The sequence below is a fragment of the Pleurodeles waltl genome, chromosome 12 (assembly GCF_031143425.1).
Source record: "Pleurodeles waltl isolate 20211129_DDA chromosome 12, aPleWal1.hap1.20221129, whole genome shotgun sequence".
In the NCBI taxonomy this organism is placed as follows: domain Eukaryota; kingdom Metazoa; phylum Chordata; class Amphibia; order Caudata; family Salamandridae; genus Pleurodeles; species Pleurodeles waltl.
Window position 1 is genome coordinate 646,938,682 of NC_090451.1, and position 22,514 is coordinate 646,961,195.

Here is a 22,514-nt window from a genome sequence, read left to right on the forward strand (position 1 = left end):
GTCTGCCCCACTCCAATCCAAAACAGTCTGCCCCACTCCAATCCAAAACAATTTTCCACACTCCAATCTGCCCCACTACAAACCAAAACAATCTGCCCCACTTCAGTCCAAAACAATCTGGCCCACTGCAATCTGCCGCACTCCAGTCCAAAACAATCACCCACACTCCAATGTGCCCCACTCCAATTCAAACATTATCCCACTTCAATCTGCCCCACTCCAACCCAAAAACAATCTGTCTCATTCCAATCCAAAACAATCTGCCCACTCCAATCCAAAAAATGTCACACTACAATCCAAAATAATCTGCCCCACTCCAATCTACCCCACTACAAACCAAAACATACTGCCCCTCTCAAATCCAAAACAATATACCATACTCCAATCTGCCCCACTCCAATCCAAAACAATCTGCCCCACTCCAATCTAAAAACACCTGTCACACTCCAATCCAAAACAATCTACCCCACTCAAATTTGCCCCACTTCAGTCCACAACAATGTCCCACTCCAGCATGCCCCACTCCAATCCAGAACAATCCGCCCCACTCCAATCTAAAATAGTCTGCCCACTCCAATCGAAAACAATCTGACCCATCCCAATCCAAAACAATCTGCCCCATCCCAATCCAAAACAATCTGCCCTGTCCCAATCCAAAACAGTCTGCCCCACTCCAGTCCAAAACGGTTAGACCCACACCAATTCAAAACAATCTGCCCCATACCAATCCAAAACAATATGCCCCATACCAATCCAAAACAATATGCCCCACTCCCCACAACAATCTGCCCCACTCCAATCTAATCTAGCTCACCCCTATTGAATCCACCCCACACCAATCCACCAAACTCCAATCCACCCCACTCCAATCCAATCCACCCCACACCAATCCAGTCCAATCCAATCTACCCAATACAATCCAACATACCCCACCCCACCACAATCCACCCACTCCAGTATAATCTACGCCATGCCAGTCCAATCCAACCCACTCCTATTCAACTCACCTCACTCCACTCCAGTCCAACCCAATCCACCCACTCAAATACATTCCACACAACTCCAGTCCAATCCATCCCACTCCAAACCAATGCACCCAATCCACCCCACTCCAATACAATCCACCAAACACCAGTCTATCCCAGTCCACCTTAATCCACCCTACTCCAATCCCCCTACTCCAAACCACCTTGATCCACCCCACTCCAATCCAGAACAATCCGCCCCACTCCAATCTAAAATAGTCTGCCCCACTCCAATCGAAAACAATCTGACCCATCCCAATCCAAAACAATCTGCCCCATCCCAATCCAAAACAATCTGCCCTGTCCCAATCCAAAACAGTCTGCCCCACTCCAGTCCAAAACGGTTAGACCCACACCAATTCAAAACAATCTGCCCCATACCAATCCAAAACAATATGCCCCATACCAATCCAAAACAATATGCCCCACTCCCCACAACAATCTGCCCCACTCCAATCTAATCTAGCTCACCCCTATTGAATCCACCCCACACCAATCCACCAAACTCCAATCCACCCCACTCCAATCCATTCCACCCCACACCAATCCAGTCCAATCCAATCTACCCAATACAATCCAACATACCCCACCCCACCACAATCCACCCACTCCAGTACAATCTACGCCATGCCAGTCCAATCCAACCCACTCCTATTCAACTCACCTCACTCCACTCCAGTCCAACCCAATCCACCCACTCAAATACATTCCACACAACTCCAGTCCAATCCATCCCACTCCAAACCAATGCACCCAATCCACCCCACTCCAATACAATCCACCAAACACCAGTCTATCCCAGTCCACCTTAATCCACCCTACTCCAATCCCCCTACTCCAAACCACCTTGATCCACCCCACTCCAATCCAGTCCAACTAAATTCCAGTCCAATACACCCCACTCCAGTCCAATACACCACAATGCACCCCACTCAAATCCACTGCACTCCAGTCCAATACACCCCAGTCCAATCCAATCCCACTCCAATCCAATCCAATCCCACTCCAAACCAACCCCAAGCCAGTCCACCCAAGCCAGTCCACCCCACCCATCCAATTCACTACACCCAATCCACCCACCCTAATCCAATCCACCTCATTCAATCTAACCCACCCTAATCCAATCCACCCCAATCAATCCAATGCATTCCACCCCAAGCCACCCAACTGAATTCCATCCACCTCACTCCAATCCAATCAACTCTAATCCACGCCATCTAATCCACCCCACTCAACCCAATTCATCCCACGAAAAACCAATCCACCCTATCTCAATGCAATCCATCTCAATCCACTCCACTACAATCCAATCCACTCCACTTCAACTGACCCCACTCCAAACCACACCACTCTACATCAATCCAACCCAATCCAGTCCACCCACCCCAGTTCAGCCCACCCCACTGCAGTCCAATCCATCCAGCCCACCATGCTCCAGTCCACCCCACTCCTATCCACCTAGTCCACCCACCACACTTTCAACCCACTTCAGTCCACCCCAGTCCAATCCACCCACTCCAATCCAATGCACTCACTCCAATCCATTCCACCAATTCCAGTCGACCCTACTCCAATCCAACCCACTCTACTCCAATCCGCCCCAATCCCATGTAGCCAGTCAATCATACACTAATATCATCTCACTCTACTCCAACTGAATCCACTCTACTACCTCAATCCACTCCAACTTATTCCACCCCCTCCACTCAATAGCACTGCACTCTACAACACTTTCTGCCTCTGAACTCTACTCCCCTCTACTCAATTCTACGACGCTTTACTCCAATAAATCCACTATATGTCACTCTACTCCCCCAGCCCACTCTACGCCACTCCACCCCACTAACGTTTGGCCATGCTGAACAGCAGCCACATTGGTGTACAACATGGCAAAACACATTGCCAAAGCCAAAAGGTCTTGAATAGGGAAGACCTATTGACTTTGCCAGTGCTTGTTATTCTTTGTTTTTATGGTTTGCTGCCTGCCTCAAATAAAGCAAGCATATGCCCTGTTCCACAGAAATGTTTTGTGTAATAATGCTCAACCATTTTGCACTACTGTTTATCATGTAAGTTAGTTAAAGGCAACTAGGATATTAAGGAGCAATCTAAAGTAAATTTTATAGACATACTTAGATGACAGCCTGGCTCTGCAGGTCCATACAAGTGGTAAAGTGGTAATTACTACTAAAATTAATTGTTGAATAGCTGCAAACAGATTTCAGCCTAAAAGAGAATCATGTCCCTGGTTGAAACCCTGGGTGTACGTAATACAAGAAATAGTGAATCTTGCTGAGGTTACTACCACGGGTCTATTTGTTAAGAGTAAAACCAGTCTTTCTTTGTAGACCAAGCACTGAGTAATGCTAGCATGATTTTTAGGTATTGCCAGAAAAGTATTTTACCCCATGAGTCCAAGATCTGTACTGCCTTAACCATTATTCAGATATTTTAGGGAGTCACGGTATTAAAATGAAGGGCTTTGAGAGAAGCTGCTTAATCAGACTGAAATCAATGCACTTCCTTTTAAAAAGGCAAGACGTATTGGCTTTGCCAATGCTTGTTTAAAAAGAAGCTTTTGTGTGACTATTATATCTAATGCTCTAAAGTCAAAGCAGAACTCCCCTAGAAAAAATCTGCACTATCTATATCCCAACGGCAAGTGAGAAGAGAGATAAATAGCAGAATACACCAGAGTAGAAAGTACGGAGGGAGAAGGTGACGGAGGGTAAAGTGAACTAACCGAATAAAGCGAGTGGGGGACCAGAGACAGGGAGACCGCTGAGATCAAGAACTGGCTAACCAGAACATAACAAACCATAAGGTTAAGCAAGTGTATCTTGGTGCTGCATAACGGATGTTGCAGATCCTGGTTGCTAGCAGCAAACACTAATATCCACTAAGGGTATTACTTAGCAACCCACAACTGCCTCAAACCTGGTAGAAAAGACTTGGCACATTTGAACTCTAATGCCATTAGTTCCTCGACCCTTCTCTCCTTCCTAATGGGCAGGCAATGACGTTGTTGTTTGGTGACATCTGGTGCCACTTCACAAATATGTAAAATCTTAACGTAGGAGCACAGACAACATTGCAAATATTAGAATTACCTCTGAGTTACTTCCTCCTCCTGGAACTCGCTTTATGTACCGCACTTGCTGTTCTAGAAGACTTTTCAGTTGCCAGACAGAACAAACAAGTTCATAAATGCAGGGCATAAAGTGCAAGAGCACGCACCTGGTTACTTCTAGGCACAGTACAGGAAAAGGCAGTTGGGATAAAGGTGCAAGGAACAGAAATCAACTGGATAAGCAGGTGTGCGCCTTTATGAGCTAGCTGAATGTGAAATTATTTGTGAAGGTCAGGATAGTGTGTGGATTCCATGTTCCACAGTTCATCACTTTTGTAGGAGAAATTGTGAGCTTCCCAAGGGACAACGTGTGAAGATGGCAGCAGAAAAAGTCGGACTGAGGAGAAATAGAGAAAGGTGGAGATGAAGGAAGGAGAGTTTACAGAGATATTGGCTATCTACGCACAACATATTTATCCCTGCATCTACAGAAGCCAGTGATGTTTACTCATGCGGGAGGAATTCAATGCCTATGTTTTCTTTTAATCACCAGTCTGGAAGAGGGGAGTTGTTACTTTCAGAAGACCTTTGGTTGATGCCAAAAGAAATGTTACACTATAAACAAACGTTGACAATGTAATCAAGTTTAGAAGATGACCAAAGCTCAAACTACTGATGCATGAACTGGTTTGGCTGAGAAGTAATATTCGTCAAAGATGGTACATCTGAAAGCGTGCAAAGCTGAAAACCATAAGAAACCTGGTGGCTAATGCTAAACCTGGAATAAAAATAAAACTCATGCCGGCAGTCATAACAAGGCACGGACCTACTATCCAACTCCTGACTGGTCTTTGTTGAGAGGACTTGCTCAGCTCGTCACAGCACAAGCTGCTGTTGTGTTTTGATTTCATTTAGTCAGAAGGTGTTTTTCAATGTGGAACCTATTTGTTTGCCTTCTCATCAAGCCAAGGTCTGACATGTGCCTTCTACCTGAGTGGCATGCTATGGCGGAGAGTCTGGTTACAAAGGTGTTATGTCACACTGCTTGCTAATTGTAACTTTCAATGTAGACACGTCTGTCCAAGTTTTAGATTGACCCCTCGGCCAAATGGTCGGAGGGAATGACGGTTTCCTATGCTTCAGCTTTTGTACGTTGTATGCCAGCAAGAAATGAAACCAGCTTAACACCTGATGAAAGGCTTTTGTCACTAAAGCAGGGCCACACTCAAGGGCAATGTGAGGTGGGGTAGGGCATTTGTTCTAAAAGCTCAGATTTGAGGGTCTACCCTGCATGTATAAGACTGTTCCAGATTGCTATCATCATCAATTTAGTACACAACCACATCTGAAGCCTTAGTGAAATCCCCTAGAAGACCCTCTACAAATCCATAGTTACTGCAACCAGAGGTGTCTAGGTTTAATATCTTCAAATCTTCCATCACGTATTTTTAACAGAGGTCTCCAGTAAAAAAATGGTGCCTGCTCTGTCCATATACCTTTTTTATATAGTAGCCAAATCTTTCCAAAGCCAAACAGGCACAGAGATTACGAGTGAAGCCAAACTTCTGGAGACCTGAACTGCAGAGGGAAAAAAATCTTTATAACAGAATAGTGTCACATTTCCTTAAACGTATTGGTGTCACATCCAGTTGATTTCTGCAGCCCAAAAGAAAACTGCAATTATTTCGTAGAAAGCAAAACTGGAATGTGACGTTCACCCCCTACCTGCAGAATTCTTTTATCTGTGTAGTAGTGTTAGAAGTCCGAAAAACCCTGTCAGAAAGTCTGTTATATGTAGAGGATATTACAGACATCATCCTTAAACCCTGAAATCAGCACACAAGAGTCATAGTATTTTATATTACATCACTATTTAAACACTACTAATATTTTATATGGGATACGATTGACTCTAAAGATTATTATTACCTCAGTAAATAATATATATGTATATAAAGAGGGAAAGGTTAGATATACCCAAAATCATATGATTCATCACACATCCCTAATCAATTAAACTCTGTCTGAATTATGACTAGCTGACTAACATCCTAGTTGTATTACTCTAGTCTGTGCTGAGCCATATAAAGCTCCCCGACATACCCATCATGCCATTAGACGCAAAGCCGTAACTTGTATTTCAGCTTCCTTCCAGCAACCGGTCCAGACAGTGCTGCTCCACCTCAGTACCGTAGTTATCTTGATTAGTTTCTTATATGTGGTGATCTGACTCTGCTGCAAGGAGGGGTTGGATTCCCGTAGGCTTCTGTTTTGCTACACAAGTCTGTGAACAATGCTTTTGTGTAGAGATCAGAGGCAACAAAAGGAAGCTACTGATACTTTATGTTCTCTCCTTCCTTCAAGAAGGAAATATTAATTTCAAATTTCAGATACTGTGTTTACAAAAAAGCTTCAGACAATAGAAAAAATGATTTTCTGGTTGATTGTCGAGAGACTCTGAAAACATTACAATCACGAATTTTGTTACTTTCCATAAACTTGAATGGTTCTTGCAAGAAATGAGCAGATCTCTTTTCTAAACCTTAGCTTCTGCCGTGCACCCTGATGAATTCAGTGTACATGAAGCACAGTGAGCCTGTTAACAAACAGCATTGCCAGTGTTATGTGTAATATTACAAAACAAAAAGCCATGCCATATGTGAAGGGGGAATAAAAGAGTTAGCTAAATCGAGGCATCTCCACTTGCAATCGTATTAATTGATGGGTTATTACTCTGCTACCGGTCTCTAGAGAAAATATACAACTGGAAAAAATATTTTTAAAAACATTCTTAAAATACAGACTGCCACAATCTCAGACTTACACAAATATCTCCCTAAAACTTTCTTTGTACTCGTATTTAATTATTAAATCCAGTTAAAATAACTTGATATGTTTTTTAGGACTGAGTTAATTTACTGTTCTGACACAGCCCTGTGTAGTGCGGGGCAAATGTTCAACAGTGGGTTTGGGTGCAGGACAATTTTTTTTAGGGAGTGATTTATATAAGGTCAGGACTTGGGTAGTCTAAGTTTTGGAGCCTATGGGCCCGATTACGACCTTGGCAGATGGGATACTCCATCACAAACGTGACGGATATCCCGCCTGCTGTTTTACAAGTTCCATAGGATATAACAAAACTTCTAATATGGTGGGTGGGATATCCCATACGTTTGTGTTGGAGTATCCCATCCGCCAAGGTCATGATCAGGACCTATGTCTTTCCACTATGTGTTTTTGCAGTCTATCTTCTATGTGTTAGTGTCCTTTTAAGAGGAAAGACAATATGTTATGACCCTAGTATGTGTAAAAGATATAGGTGATTTTTCGACAAAAGGGAGGAATGCTGTGACAAAGGAAGCACAGAAAGGCCCGCTGCTTCATAAAGAGTTGCTGAACAGTATCAGTACCTATTTTAATTGTTTGTGTTTATTCTTGTATCGGTTAATGTAAAGATAGAATGAGCTTCCTTTCATGGCACACCATTTCTTGGGGTTTTCTTCCATTTAGTGTTAATTAATGTCAGTGCCTTCAAGACCGCCGATCTTCTGAGCACCCACAACCTGATTTTTTGTGTTTTTATAATTTACTTTTTCTAAGAGGAATCTGCACTGAGAGATGCTGGATACAATTATGCTGGTCGAGTGTGCCATAAATAGGCAACGGGTTCCTTGGTAGATATGCAAGAGTAGGGGCTTTAAATACAGTGGAATGGTAACCCACTTTAAAATAATGAAGCAGCTTTGTTCTCACGTCTTCCATCTCCTACCCGACATTAATGTACTGTATCAGTAAAACATTTTTGAGGTCCCTCTTTGAATGTCCTGTGTATTTTGACTTCCATCCCTACATTCCCGGGTCACTCACTCCACTGTATGCATTCCTAGTGTTTTTTTCCCTTTAACAGTGTCACACAAATTGTCACTAAATAATACTGTAGTGATAATAAATAAATACAGCAAAGATGGTAAAGGAGAAATTGTCTCACAGACCATGGGAAATCTGTCAATAAATACAACTCCCTAGAGTTAACATAGCAACACAACAAGATGGACGGAATGCTGAAACATTTCAAACACTCACTCCCAATCACAGATCTGGGTTAAATACATACTTCTTTTGCTCACCATGCCACCCTAGTTTGGACCTAGCCATATGCAAATCAGTCTTGATCCTGTCCACCCAGGGAACAGCCCGCCCGAACTGCCAGGCCAGCCCCACCCTGGTTAGGATTAAACCAAGATCTTTGTGACAGGGAGGGTGAAAGTTTGCATTGTTCAGCATCCCATCCATCATCTGTTCTTTTTACTTTTGTTGGCTTAAGGGGGAAGGGTATGCCCAGACGTGGGTCCCGTGCTCACTGCGCCTCTGCATTCAAGCTAGCCTGGCTGATGAGGGGTGATACCCTGTAACCAGTCCCAGGATGCTTGTTTCCAGTCCGGGGAGGAACTGGCTTTGCAGTTCGGTCTGGATCCTTCCCTTGGGTAGCAGGGTCAAGACTGATTTGCATATGGCTGGGTCCAAACTGGGGTGGCATGGTGGGCAAAAAAGCAGTGGATTTAACCCAGAGCTTTGTGACTGGGGGTGAATGTTTGCATTGTTCAACATTCCGTCCATCATCTGATCTTTTTGCTTTTAATTCCCTAAGGTTGCAGTGTAAAAACTATTTTCAATTCCTAAGCAGACAGCGAAGATTTCAAAGCGCCCAAACAGTCTACAAGCACCTGCGGCCACATGACATGCATAGTACTAAAGGACTAATCTGGAACGCACCTTTTAGTGTTGTGAATGGTCGTCCCTCCCAGAACAATCCTAACTCCAGGTGTTGTTCGATTCAGGTTATACACTGTTAACGCTTCCTCATAGGTGGTTCCACCGATCATAAACACAATAATATCCTGGGGCCTGCAGCAATGGAATAGAATTAACATTGTTATTAGAGTAACCAATTTCTCGCATACATCAATTTAAAATCTGGATTTATTTCATTTAACACAATATTGTTCCACAACACCCAGAAAGAAAAGTGTTAAAGAGTCTATAGGCTTGTCTTGCTATTGCATGCTCTAGAAATGCAAGATAGCCAAGTGCTTGTGTGCAGCATATGGAGGTATACTTCAAGACAAGTTTTTTTTGGAATAAAACATCTGCCTAATGTGGCATCCCCATCTGATGACCTGTACTTGCGGGTCCTACAGCCATGCCTACCACACAGAAAACAATGTGCCTTCACACTAAATAAGCTTTTTTAACTGTGGCCCAGAGCCAGTTCTGGAAGGCAGGTCTCATCATTGCAGGAGGAGCGTAGAGTACAGTTGTATCCCAAATACAACATTCAATCCCTTCCCTCTAGTGTTCCTATGTGAATGCACCACACAATGCTGCAACCAGTCTCCAGGCAGGTCACCCTACACTCCCATATCCTGTGCTGCAATCCCTAGAAAAACAATGTTGCTGTTAGAACTCGCCCATTCAAGTATTGCACTTCTCTTCCAGAACCAACCTCCTCATCAGCACAGCCAAATACTGACCCTGAGGCTTTCAGGCACTTTGTGAAAGCCAACTGGATGTCAGTGCTTCGAAGTTTACATAAATAGCTCTTGTTGAAATTACCACACAAATGGGGTGTACTGCAGAGCAATTCTTGTTGAAGAACTGCTCTTGACTCCATACACCACCATATCTGAAAGAGACTTCTAGCTGCAGATTCCTTACCTTAGAATTCCCTGGCGTCAGCTTCGAATCCAGATTTTTTCTGCTGAGCAGTACCCTGTGCGCGCAGTTAGGTGGCATCGTTAGGATCCGCGGACGTCGTCTGACTCCGTGTGCGTCGTCAGCGTCGTTGAAGCCATCTATGACTTCACGGTTGTCTATATAGACGCCGCCTCGTCACGCGTACGTCAGTTCTTTTCCTTCCGCGCCGGTTAAGCGCAGATCCGGACTAGAGCTACCCTTTCTTCGATGTTTGTCAAGGTCTTTTTGACTGTTTGAAGTCATGTCTTTGAGAAAGACTGTCTCAAGCTGTGTGGTGCGTGTCATCGCACCATGTCGATGATGGACCCGCATCGTGCTTGCCTTTGGTGCCTCGAGAAGGATCACGATTCCACCTCGTGCTCCGACTGTCGGGCCATGGCTCCGAAGGCCTTGAGGGAGAGATCCCTTAAGCTTCTTCGGTCGGCGCGACTCCGAGGAGGTCGCAGTCACGCAGTAGGAGGAGGTCGCGGCACGGCTCCCGGAGCCCCAAGCCCTCTTTCTCGCATTCGAGGTCATCTGATCATTCAGGTAAGAGGCACAAGAAGAAGAAGAAGTCCAAGCGGGCTTCGACTTCGCCATGCCCGTCGGCCGACGAGGCGTCTAGGGAACGTCGACGTTCCGACCGCGGTTCCGTAAAGCCGTTGCCAGGGCTGAGTCCGGTCTTTCCCCTTTTCCGGGGACCGGAGCGACCCCTGCTCAAATAAAGGAATTTTACAACACCATGCGTCTCGTTTTTGAGCAGGCTGCACCATTGGGGTCAGCAGGGGCCCCTTCGGGTTTGATGTCGGCGGCTTCGGCCCCAGTGGGGACCCCAGGATCCGATACCGGATCCGGACTAGTGCCGGTCCCTTACAGTCAGCCTCCGCCGGGTCCGACATCGACGCTTCCTCCACCGGCGCCCACCGCTGGTAGCCCCATCCTCATTCCAGATGATCCGTAGCCGGAGCGACGTCATACGACGCCGACTCTGACGGCGCCGATTCGGCCCAGATCATTGTCTGAGCTTTATGTAGAACAGCCAGGCACAGGAGAGAAATGGGAGGGGTCTGAGGACCCTTTAGAATATGACCTGGAACAGGACTGGTATGAGGATCTAGGGGAGGCCAGTGGACTGGACACATCTCCAGATACTGGCATGCTCTCTCCTCCTAATGTGGCTACGGAGGAGGGAGCTTTTTATGCTATGGTGGTGCGTACGGCAGCTGAGGTCTTGGACCTATACTTGCCTACGGTGCCAGTCAGGACGAATCTCCTGACAGAGGTGCTTCAACTGGGGGTGACAACATCAGAGCCGATGTTGCCCTTCAATGAGGCCCTAACAGACGTCTTTCAGGGTACATGATCAAAACCCAGCACAGGGACTCCTTTGAATAGGACAGTCGGTCGCCACCAAACACCCGCTCCGAGCGACCCTAGTTTCCTGACGCAACACCCCACCCCTGAGAGCTTAGTAGTCCAAGCCTCTACCTCCCGTGGTGCCTTACCTTCCGCTCCACCGGATAGGGAATCCAAGAGGCTGGACCAGCTTGGAAAGAAAATGTTTTCTTCCACCAGCCTGGCATTGAGGTCCGTAAATACCTCTTGCCTTTTGTGCCGTTTTCCCATACTTTATGGGATACAGTGGCACAGTTGCTGCCCCAGGTCACGGAGGGCGTACAGGACACTCTCACCCAGGCTGTCAAGGATGGGAGAGTTGCTGCCAAGTTTACGATCAGGTGTGGACTGGAAACGACCGACTTGCTGGACAGAGCGATTTTATCGTCAGTGGCTCTACACCGCCATGCCTGGCTACGTTCAACTGGTTTTTCGGTGGTTGTCCAGTCAAGTTTGATGGATATGCCTTTTGATGGTTTTCGCCTTTTTGGTGAGAAGGCAGACTCTGAGCTTGAGAGGTTTGAGGATTCTCGGTCTACGGCCAGATCCTTGGGCCTTTCAGCACCTGTACGACTGCAGTCTGTTTTTCGCCCCTCTCAAGGCTTTGGAAGGTACCACGCCAGCCACAGTTTAGCCACCGTCCTCAGGCTTCACAACATCCCGGAAGAGGACATGGTCATGGTATCATCAGACCAAGAGGGTCTGGCCAGAGGTTGGCCACCACACAGCCCCCCCCTCCACTGCGCACAAGCCCTCCTAGTATGGTTCTGCAGGACCAGGTCCGTCCAGTTGGAGGGAGGATTCAATTTCATCTCCCTCACTGGCTTTCCATCACAACGGACAAATGGGTTCTACAGATCATACAGAAGGGCTACTCCCTCCCCTTCCAGTCTTTCCCTCCCTCTATCCCTCCGACGAAGGAACGGCTGATGGAGGACCATCTGGTTTTGCTCCGCGAGGAAGTTATGGCTTTCTTGGCCAAGGGAGCCATAGAAAGGGTCCCGATGTCAGAAGTAGGCAGTGGTTGTTATTCCTGCTACTTTCTGATTCCCAAAAAGAACAACGGCCTTTGCCCTATCCTGGATTTAAGGGACGTCAATCTCTTCCTCAAGAAGGATAAATTCAAGATGCTCACTCTTGCTCAGGTCTTGTCTGCCCAAGATCAAGGAGACTGGATGGTAGCGTTGGACGTGCAGGACGTGTATTTTCATATACCCATCCTGCCAACTCACAGGCATTACCTGCGGTTCAAGGTGGGCCACGAGTACTTTCAGTTTACCATGCCCCTTTCGGTCTCACCAGTGCCCCTTGGGTGTTCACAAAGGTGATGGCGGTGGTAGCAGCTCATCTGCGCAGGTCAGGGATTTCAGTTTTCCCCTACCTTGACGATTGGCTGTTGAAGGCTCCCACGCCCCAGGCTCTCATCACCCATCTCCAGATGATGGCGGACCTCCTGCAGTCTCTGGGGTTCACTATCAATGTGCAGAAGTCACACCTGACTCCCTCTCAGAAGCTATCTTTTATCAGAGCTGTTCTGGACACACTGCAGTATCGGGCCTATCCTCCCGAGCAGAAAGTTCAAGATATTCAGATTATGATACTGATGTTTCGGTCTCTATCCTGGATTTCGTTGAGACAGACTCTGAGGCTGCTGGGACTCATGGCTTCCTTCATCCTGCTGGTCAAGCATGCCAGATGGCATATGAGGGCTCTGCAGTGGGACCTGAAGTTCCAATGGGCACAGCATCAGGGAAATCTTACCGATGTGGTTCTGATCTCGGAAGGGACTGCAAAGGATCTGCAGTGGTGGTTAGTGTACTGCGATTGGGTCAAAGGAAGACTCCTCTCCCTTCCCCAACCAGATCTCACAGTAGTGACAGATGCGTCACTTCTGGGATGGGGCGGCCATCTGGGAGAGGTGGAGATCAGAGGTCACTGGTCTCCGGTGGAATCTGGGCTTCATATCAACTTACTGGAGCTTCGGGCGATCCGACTAGCATTAAAAGCATTTCTTCCTATTGTGAAAGGGAAGGTAGTGCAGGTGTTCACGGACAACACTACCGCAATGTGGTACTGCAACAAGCAGGGCGGGGTGGGGTCGTGGACCCTTTGTCAAGAGGCTCTGCGTCTCTGAACATGGCTGGAACACCAGGGCATAACCCTGGTGGTTCAACACCTGGCAGGTTCTCTGAACGCCAGGGTGGGCGAGCTCAGCCGAAAATGCTTAGCGGATCACAAATGGTATCTCCATCCGGAGGTGGCGCAAGGACTCTTTCAGCGGTGGGAAGAGCCTTAATTAGATCTGTTCGCCTCAGTAAAGAACGTGCAATGTCAGCAGTTTTTCATGTTGGAGTTTCCAAGGGGGCTATCACTAGGAAACGCTTTTCGTCCCGAGTGGAGTTAAGGCCTCCTGTACGCCTTTCCGCCCATACCACTTCTGCCCAGAGTTCTCAAGAAAATCAAGAACGACTAGGCCCAAGTAATCTTAGTGGCTCCAGATTGGGCACGGAGAGTCTGGTATCCAGAGCTTCTCAAAATGAGCATCAGTCCTCCAAGCAGGCTGCCTCTTTGGGAGGATCTTCTGTCGCAGCAGCAGGGGAAGGTTCTCCACCCGAACCTGTCAACTTTGCGGCTTCATGCGTGGAGGTTGAGCGGCGACAGTTGATGGTTTATGACCTCCCTTCTGAAGTCTGTAATGTAATTCTGGCGGCCAGGCGTGCCTGTACTAACTCGATTTAAGCCTGCCGATGGAAACGTTTTCTTTCATTTTGTACAGAGAGGTCTGTTGATCCTCTTTCTTCTTCTCTTTCTAATATCCTTTTGTTTATCCTATCTCTCGCCCAACAGGGTTCCTCCTTAGGGACTCTTAAGGGCTATCTTGCTGCCTTATTGTCTTTCTTACGCTTGCCTGATCAACCATCTTTGTTTAAGTCTCCTATAGTACAAAGATTTTTGAAAGGGCTTGTGCATTTGGTCCCACCTGTGCCTTTCGTCATGCCCCAGTGGGATCTTAATCTTGTTCCTTCCTTCCTAATGTGTGCTCCTTTCGAGCCCTTGCATAACTGTCCTCTCCGGCTGCTCACTATTAAAACAGCCTTTTTGGTGGCAGTTACATCTGCCAGGAGAGTGAGTGAGCTGCAGGCTTTATCTTCAAAACCGCTGTATCTCACGATGTATCATGACAAGGTAGTGTTAAGAACTCATGCCTCTTTCCTCCCCAAGGTGGTGACCCCTTTCCATCCGAGTCAAATATCACCCTGCCCACCTTCTTTGCACCACTGCATCCCTCCAAGGAAGAGGAGCATCTCCATTGGCTGGACCCAAAAAGAGTGTTGTCGTTCTACCTTGACCGCACAAATAGTTCCGGGTGGACAACCAACTCTTTATGGGCTATGTTGGTGCAAAGAAGGGTTAGGCAGTATAGAAACGGTCCATTTTGCGCTTGGTCGTTCTCTGTATAAAGATTTGCTATGCTTTGGCCAAGAAGCAGCCTCCTGAGGGCGTGAGAGCTCATTCTACGAGAGGGAAAGCTGCTACCACTGCGTTAGCTCATGGTGTACCCGTGTTGGACATCTGTCAGGCGGCAATGTGGGCTTCCTTGCACACGTTTGCAAGACACTACTGCCTGGATAGCTAGGTGAGAAGAGAGGGGCATTTTGCCCGCTCAGTCCTGCAGGACTTTCTAGTATAAAAATATATCCTTCAGACCCACCACCATGGGTTATAGCTTGGGTATCTATTCTAAAGTAAGGAATCTGCAGCTAGAAGTCTCTATCAGATGAACAAGTTACTTACCTTCGGTAACAAATTATCTGGTAGAGACGCTATCTAGCTGCAGATTCCTTACACCCACCAAAGCCTCCCCACTCAGCGGATATTTTTATACATATATATATAATTATGTATATATGGTTTTTGGCATTTTGCCTTTCTTAAAGGCATGTAAGAATTTTTACTTCAAACAGTCAAGTGAAAAAGATAAAATCCATAACTGTTAGTTCTTCCATGACTCTGCCCTTCTGGCGTGGAAACTTGTGGGAAAAGAACTGACGTACGCGCGCCGAGGCAGCATCTATATAGACAACCGTGACCTTATAGACGGTTCCAACGATGCTGACGAGGCATGCGGAGCCGGACAACGCATGCGGATCCGAACGACGCCACCCAACGGCACGCGCAGGGTACTGCTCAGCAGAAAAATTCCAGATTCGAAGCTGACGCCAGGGAATTCTAAGGTAAGGAATCTGCAGCTAGATAGTCTCTCTACCAGATAATTTGTTACAGAAGGTAAGTAACTTGTTCTTCTCTGCAGCTTATCTATTCATCACTGTACAAGCCTCTGTTCACACCCAAGGTTTCATAAAAGCTGCCCTGACATTAAAGCAATACTTCCAGAAATATGTTTAATTTAGCACCTATATTTCCAATTTTCAATTAAAAAATAGGAAGTAACACAAATGCAGGAGTCTGCACCTCTGTTCCCTTGTAGCTGCCCTGGTCTACTGGTCAAAACAGTGAAATCATCAGCACTTTCCACAAGATGATAATATATTATTTTGTCACCCCGATATGAAAAGCAAGAAATAAGATCGGGGTCAGTCTAGACAGATCACTCTGAGCACCAGGTATAGGCTCTGTATTTTCGGTTGGGTTACATGTAGTCATACAACCTTGTCTCTTTCATCCATCAATGTATTCAGCTCCAGATTTGAACTGAAGTCATGTTCCAACCTATCAAGTTTTATTATCTGTCCACTGGAAGGCCCTCCCTAGAAACCTTTGACTGTCCTCCTATTTACATTCACTATCGAGGGCCCCTTCCTCAGAATTGAGGACCTGCCTGGCTAAGCCTTTCCAGCGACTACCTCCACCTCTCCCTGGGCCTTAGCTTCAGGGCTCTCAAAACGTATACTGTATTGCATCTATAACTCATACAACGTTAAAGGCAATGCATTGTATGGAAAATGTCACTTACCCAGTGTACATCTGTTCGTGGCATTAGTCGCTGCAGATTCACATGCTGTGCATAGTCCGCCGTCTGGTGTTGGGTCAGAGTGTTACAAGTTGTTTTTCTTCGAAGAAGTCTTTTCGAGTCACGAGACCGAGGGACTCCTCCCACTTCGGTTCCATTGCGCATGGGCGTCGACTCCATTTTAGATTGTTTTCCCCGCAGAGGGTGAGGTAGGAGTTGTGTATGTTAATAATAGTGCCCATGCAATGGAATAAATACGTATGTATAAAATGAAGGTTTAATGTAATATATTCACAAATGTACAAATGTTCAAGATCTACTTCTAAACGGCTACAGGCTCCCGGGGAGGAGGGTGGGTGTATGTGAATCTGCAGCGACTAATGCCACGAACAGATATACACTGGGTAAGTGACATTTTCCGTTCGGTGGCATGTGTAGCTGCAGATACACATGCTGTGCATAGACTAGTAAGCAGTTATCTCCCCAAAAGCGGTGGTTCAGCCTGTAGGAGTGGAAGTAGTTTGAAATAAAGTTCTTAGTACGGCTTGACCTACTGTGGCCTGTTGTGCAGATAACACATCTACACAGTAGTGTTCAGTAAATGTATGAGGTGTAGACCATGTTGCTGCCTTACATATTTCGGTCATTGGAATATTTCCTAGAAAGGCCATAGTAGCACCTTTCTTTCTGGTTGAGTGTGCCTTTGGTGTAATAGGCAGTTCTCTCTTTGCTTTAAGATAGCAGGTTTGGATGCACTTTACTATCCATCTGGCGATACCTTGTTTTGAAATTGGATTTCCTGTATGAGGTTTTTGGAAGGCAATAAATAGTTGTTTTGTCTTCCTAATTTCTTTTGTCCTGTCAATGTAGTAAATTAGCGCTCTCTTGATGTCTAATGTATGTAGTGCTCTTTCAGCTATTGAATCTGGCTGTGGGAAGAACACTGGTAATTCCACGGTTTGGTTTAAGTGGAACGGTGAGATAACCTTTGGTAAGAATTTTGGATTTGTTCTTAGAACGACCTTATTTTTGTGTATTTGAATAAATGGTTCTTGTATGGTAAACGCCTGTATTTCACTTACTCTTCTTAGAGATGTAATGGCAATGAGAAATGCAACTTTCCACGTTAAGTATTGCATTTCACAAGAATGCATGGGTTCGAAAGGTGGACCCATGAGCCTTGTCAAGACAATGTTGAGGTTCCATGAAGGAACAGGTGGTGTCCTTGGTGGTATAATTCTCTTTAGGCCCTCCATAAACGCTTTAATGACAGGTATTCTAAATAGGGAAGTTGAATGAGTAATCTGCAGGTAAGCAGATATTACTGCGAGATGTATTTTTATGGAAGAGGAAGCTAGATTTGATTTTTGTAAATGTAGTAAATATCCTACTACATCTTTTGGAGATGCATGCAATGGTTGGACTTGATTATTATGGCAGTAACAAACAAATCTTTTCCATTTACTTGCATAGCAGTGTCTAGTGGATGGTCTTCTAGCTTGTTTTATGACCTCCATACACTCTTGTGTGAGGTTCAAGTGTCCAAATTCTAGGATTTCAGGAGCCAAATTGCTAGATTCAGCGATGCTGGGTTTGGATGCCTGATCTGTTGTTTGTGTTGTGTTAACAGATCTGGCCTGTTGGGTAGTTTGACATGAGGTACTACTGACAGGTCTAGTAGTGTGGTATACCAAGGTTGTCTTGCCCATGTTGGTGCTATTAGTATGAGTTTGAGTTTGTTTTGACTCAATCTGTTTACTAGATATGGAAGGAGAGGGAGAGGGGGAAAAGCGTACGTAAATATCCCTGACCAATTCATCCATAGAGCATTGCCTTGAGATTGCCGGTGTGGGTACCTGGATGCGAAGTTTTGGCATTTTGCGTTTTCTTTTGTTGCAAATAGATCTATTTGAGGTGTTCCCCAAATTTGGAAGTAAGTGTTCAGGATTTGGGGGTGAATTTCCCATTCGTGGACCTGTTGGTGATCCCGAGAGAGATTGTCTGCTAGCTGGTTCTGGATCCCTGGAATAAACTGTGCTATTAGGCGAATGTGGTTGTGAATTGCCCAATGCCATATTTTTTGTGTTAGGAGACACAACTGTGTCGAGTGTGTTCCCCCCTGTTTGTTTAAATAATACATTGTCGTCATGTTGTCTGTTTTGACAAGAATGTATTTGTGGGTTATCATTGGTTGGAATGCTTTCAACGCTAGAAATACTGCTAACAATTCTAGGTGATTTATATGAAACTTTCTTTGATGTACGTCCCATTGTCCTTGGATGCTGTGTTGCTTGAGGTGTGCTCCCCACCCTGTCATGGAAGCATCTGTTGTTATCACGTATTGTGGCACTGGGTCTTGGAAAGGCCGCCCTTTGTTTAAATTTGTACTGTTCCACCATAGAAGCGAGATGTATGTTTGGCGGTCTATCAACACCAGATCTAGAAGTTGACCCTGTGCATGTGACCATTGTGATGCTAGGCACTGTTGTAAGGGCCGCATGTGCAATCTTGCGTTTGGGACAATGGCTATGCATGAGGACATCATGCCTAGGAGTTTTAATACCATCTTTGCGTGTATCTTTTGTGTTGGATACATAGCTTGTATCACCTTGTGAAAATTTTGAACCCTTTGTGGACTTGGAGTGGCTATCCCTTTTGTTGTGTTGATTGTCACTCCTAAGTATTGCTGTGTTTGACACGGCAAAAGGTGTGACTTTGCATAGTTGATGGAGAAACCCAGTTTGTAAAGGGTTTGTATAACATAATCTGTGTGGTGTGAACACTTTGTTAGCGAGTTGGTTTTGATTAACCAATCGTCTAGGTACGGGAACACGTGTATTTGCTGCCTCCTGATATGTGCAGCTACTACTGCTAGACATTTTGTAAAGACTCTTGGTGCTGTTGTTATTCCGAATGGCAACACTTTGAATTGGTAATGTATTCCTTTGAATACGAACCTTAGGTATTTCCTGTGCGAGGGATGTATCGGTATATGGAAATACGCGTCTTTTAGATCTAACGTTGTCATGTAGTCTTGCTGTTTCAGTAGTGGTATTACGTCTTGTAACGTGACCATGTGAAAGTGGTCTGATTTGATGTAGGTGTTTAGTGTTCTGAGATCTAATATTGGTCTCAGACTTTTGTCCTTTTTCGGTATTAGAAAGTACAGTGAGTAAACCCCTGTGTTCTTTTGTGTTTTTGGTACTAATTCTATTGTGTCTTTTTGCAGTAATGCTTGAACTTCTAGTCCTAGAAGGTCTATATGCTGTTTTGACATATTGTGTGTTTTCGGTGGGACGTTTGGAGGGAGTTGGAGAAATTCTATGCAATAACCATGTTGGATAATTGCTAAGACCCAAGTGTCTGTTGTTATTTCCTCCCATGATTTGTGGAACTGGCTTAGTCTTCCCCCCACTGGTGTTGTGTGAAGGGGTTGTGTGACCTGTGAGTCACTGTTTATTTTGAGGGGTTTTGGGACCCTGAAACTTTCCCCGGTTTCTTGGGAATTGGCCCCCTCTGTATTGGCCTCGAAAGCCACCCCTTTGATATTGTCCCTGGTAGGTAGGTGGTCTTGTTTGTGAGGTGCTGGCTTCTGTGGCTTGACCTCGAAACCCTCCTCTGAAAGTTGTTTTGCAAAATGTGCCAAATGTGCCTCTGCCCTGCGGGGAATAGAGTGCGCCCATGGCTTTGGCTGTGTCAGTGTCCTTCTTTAATTTTTCAATTGCAGTGTCCACTTCTGGGCCAAACAATTGCTGTTCATTGAACGGCATATTGAGCACTGCCTGTTGTATCTCAGGTTTGAAGCCAGATGTGCGCAGCCATGCGTGCCTCCTTATTGTCACAGCAGTATTTATTGTTCTTGCAGCTGTATCTGCTGCATCCATAGAAGAACGTATTTGGTTGTTGGAGATTTTTTGCCCCTCTTCAACCACTTGTTTCGCTCGTTTCTAGAATTCTTTGGGGAGGTGCTCGATGAGATGCTGCATCTCGTCCCAATGGGCCCTGTCGTATCGCGCTAGGAGTGCTTGCGAGTTGGCGATGCGCCACTGATTTGCAGCTTGTGCTGCAACCCTTTTCCCAGCTGCATCAAACTTGCGGCTATCCTTGTCCGGAGGTGGTGCGTCGCCTGATGTCTGCGAGTTGGCTCTTTTACGAGCTGCTCCTACGACTACTGAATCTGGTATCAGTTGTGATGTAATAAAAGCAGGGTCTGTGGGCGGTGCCTTGTATTTTTTCTCCACCCTTGGAGTTATTGCTCTGCTTTTAACAGGCTCCTTGAAAATCTGTTTAGCGTGCCTTAGCATTCCCGGGAGCATGGGAAGGCTTTGATAATGGCTGTGGGTGGAGGACAGGGTGTTAAAGAGGAAGTCATTCTCAATAGGCTCCGAATGTAGAGATACATTATGAAATTCGGCTGCCCTAGCTACCACCTGTGCATATGCTGTACTGTCCTCAGGTGGTGAGGGTTTAGTTGGGTACGACTCTGGACTATTGTCCGATACTGGAGCATCATAGAGGTCCCATGCTGCCTGATCATCCTGGCTCATGGTGGTATGAGCTGGTGATTGTGGTGGAGTCTGTGCCGGTGATACATGAGTTGAATGTGGTGGAGAGGGTGGTGGAGTGACCCTCTTTACCACCTTTGCTTGTGGTGGCTTGTCTTGTTGCTGGAAGTCAAGTTTCCTTTTCCTTCTGATTGGGGGAAGAGTGCTGATTTTCCCTGTACCCCTTTGGATAAAGATCCGCTTTTGCGTGTGATCTACCGCTGTAGTTTGTAATTCCTCCTCAAATCTGTGTCTTTTTAGTTGGGAGGACAGTGATTGTTCCTCTGAGTAGGAACTGGTTTTTGGTTCGGTTGCCGGGTGTTTTGGCACCGAAACCGTGTCTTTAGTTGTTTTCGGCTCCGACGAGATCTTTCTCTTTTTCGGTGTCTTGGCCTCTCGGTGCGACCATCTTCGGTGCCGCTATCTCTGTGCCGAGCAGCTTCGGTGCCGCTGTCTCTGTGTCGAGTAGCTTCGGTGCCGCTATCTCGGTGTCGAGCCTTTTCTGCACCACTCTCTCGGTCCCAAGAGTGTTGCGTGCCTGTGTCTCGACCTGAGTCGGACGACTTCGGCACCAGCTCGCCCTTTTTCGGTGCCGATGGACGGTCACCTACTTTATGGGTTATGCCATGGCCTGTTGGCAGTGGCGTCCCCTGGGCTTTGTCTGTTTTCTCGTGTGATCTTTCTTTCGACGTCTTACTCACGGTTGGTTGCTCGTCGACGTCGAATTCTTCGGAATCCGAATCGCGGATGGAGAAAGTTTCTTCTTCTTCCTCCTCCTCGAACCCTTGTTGTCCTGTCGGCGTGGAAGCCATCTGCAACCTCCTGGCTCTTCGGTCCCTGAGCGTTTTTCTCGACGGAAACGCGCGACAGGCCTCACACGACTCTTCCTTGTGCTCGGGGGACAGGCACAAGTTACAGACCAAATGTTGGTCTGTATAAGGATATTTACTGTGGCATTTAGGACAGAATCGGAACGGGGTCCGTTCCATCAGTATCGATGTTGCACGCGGTCGGGCCGACCAGGCCCCAACGGGGGATCGAAAATACCCCGAAGGGTTACCGGAGCTCTATAAGGCTCGGTGTCGATTTGCCCTAACTATCCCGATACCGAACGAAACAATACCGACGAATTTTCCGTTGATTCTGACTAACTTTCCGACCCGAAACACGGAGCGAAAAGGAACACGTCCGAACCCGATGGCGGAAAAAAAACAATCTAAGATGGAGTCGACGCCCATGCGCAATGGAACCGAAGTGGGAGGAGTCCCTCGGTCTCGTGACTCGAAAAGACTTCTTCGAAGAAAAACAACTTGTAACACTCCGACCCAACACCAGACGGCGGACTATGCACAGCATGTGTATCTGCAGCTACACATGCCACCGAACTATATATTTCCTCACCATTCAGCTCTGTTAACCTTAACCATTTTGCAGGTTCTCTGTATTTTTCACCAGTTTACACCAGAATGATACTAACATAAACATTTCAAGTCTAAAGCTTCACTCACAAACAAATTATAATAAATACAAATTAAGTTAAAGGAAACACACTTCTAGGGCAAAGTGACAGAATTTGAGAAGTACGGTGTTGTAGAGAGTTCACTCAATGGGTGAGTGCAATAGAAGTTTCAGTTGTAAGAGAGAAGTGGGGTGGGGACGTGCCAAACCACAGGATTTTTAGAAGTATGCACGAAAAGACAGACATGTCAAAAAGAGTAACTGAGAGATTTTAGGCCCCACTGAAAAGGAGTATGAATGCTCGAAGATATCAGCTA

General features: G+C 46.1%; 1 protein-coding gene across 3 annotated transcripts in view; it reads right to left on the bottom strand.

The window, feature by feature from the left end:
• Positions 1-22,514, bottom strand: part of VPS45 (vacuolar protein sorting 45 homolog) — a 430,890-nt gene that overhangs the window by 23,045 nt on the left and 385,331 nt on the right. For all 3 annotated transcript variants that reach the window (XM_069218226.1, XM_069218227.1, XM_069218225.1), the window contains one exon: positions 8,869-9,000. In XM_069218226.1, the coding sequence (XP_069074327.1) occupies positions 8,869-9,000 (132 nt within the window). The remainder of the gene's footprint in view (positions 1-8,868; positions 9,001-22,514) is intronic.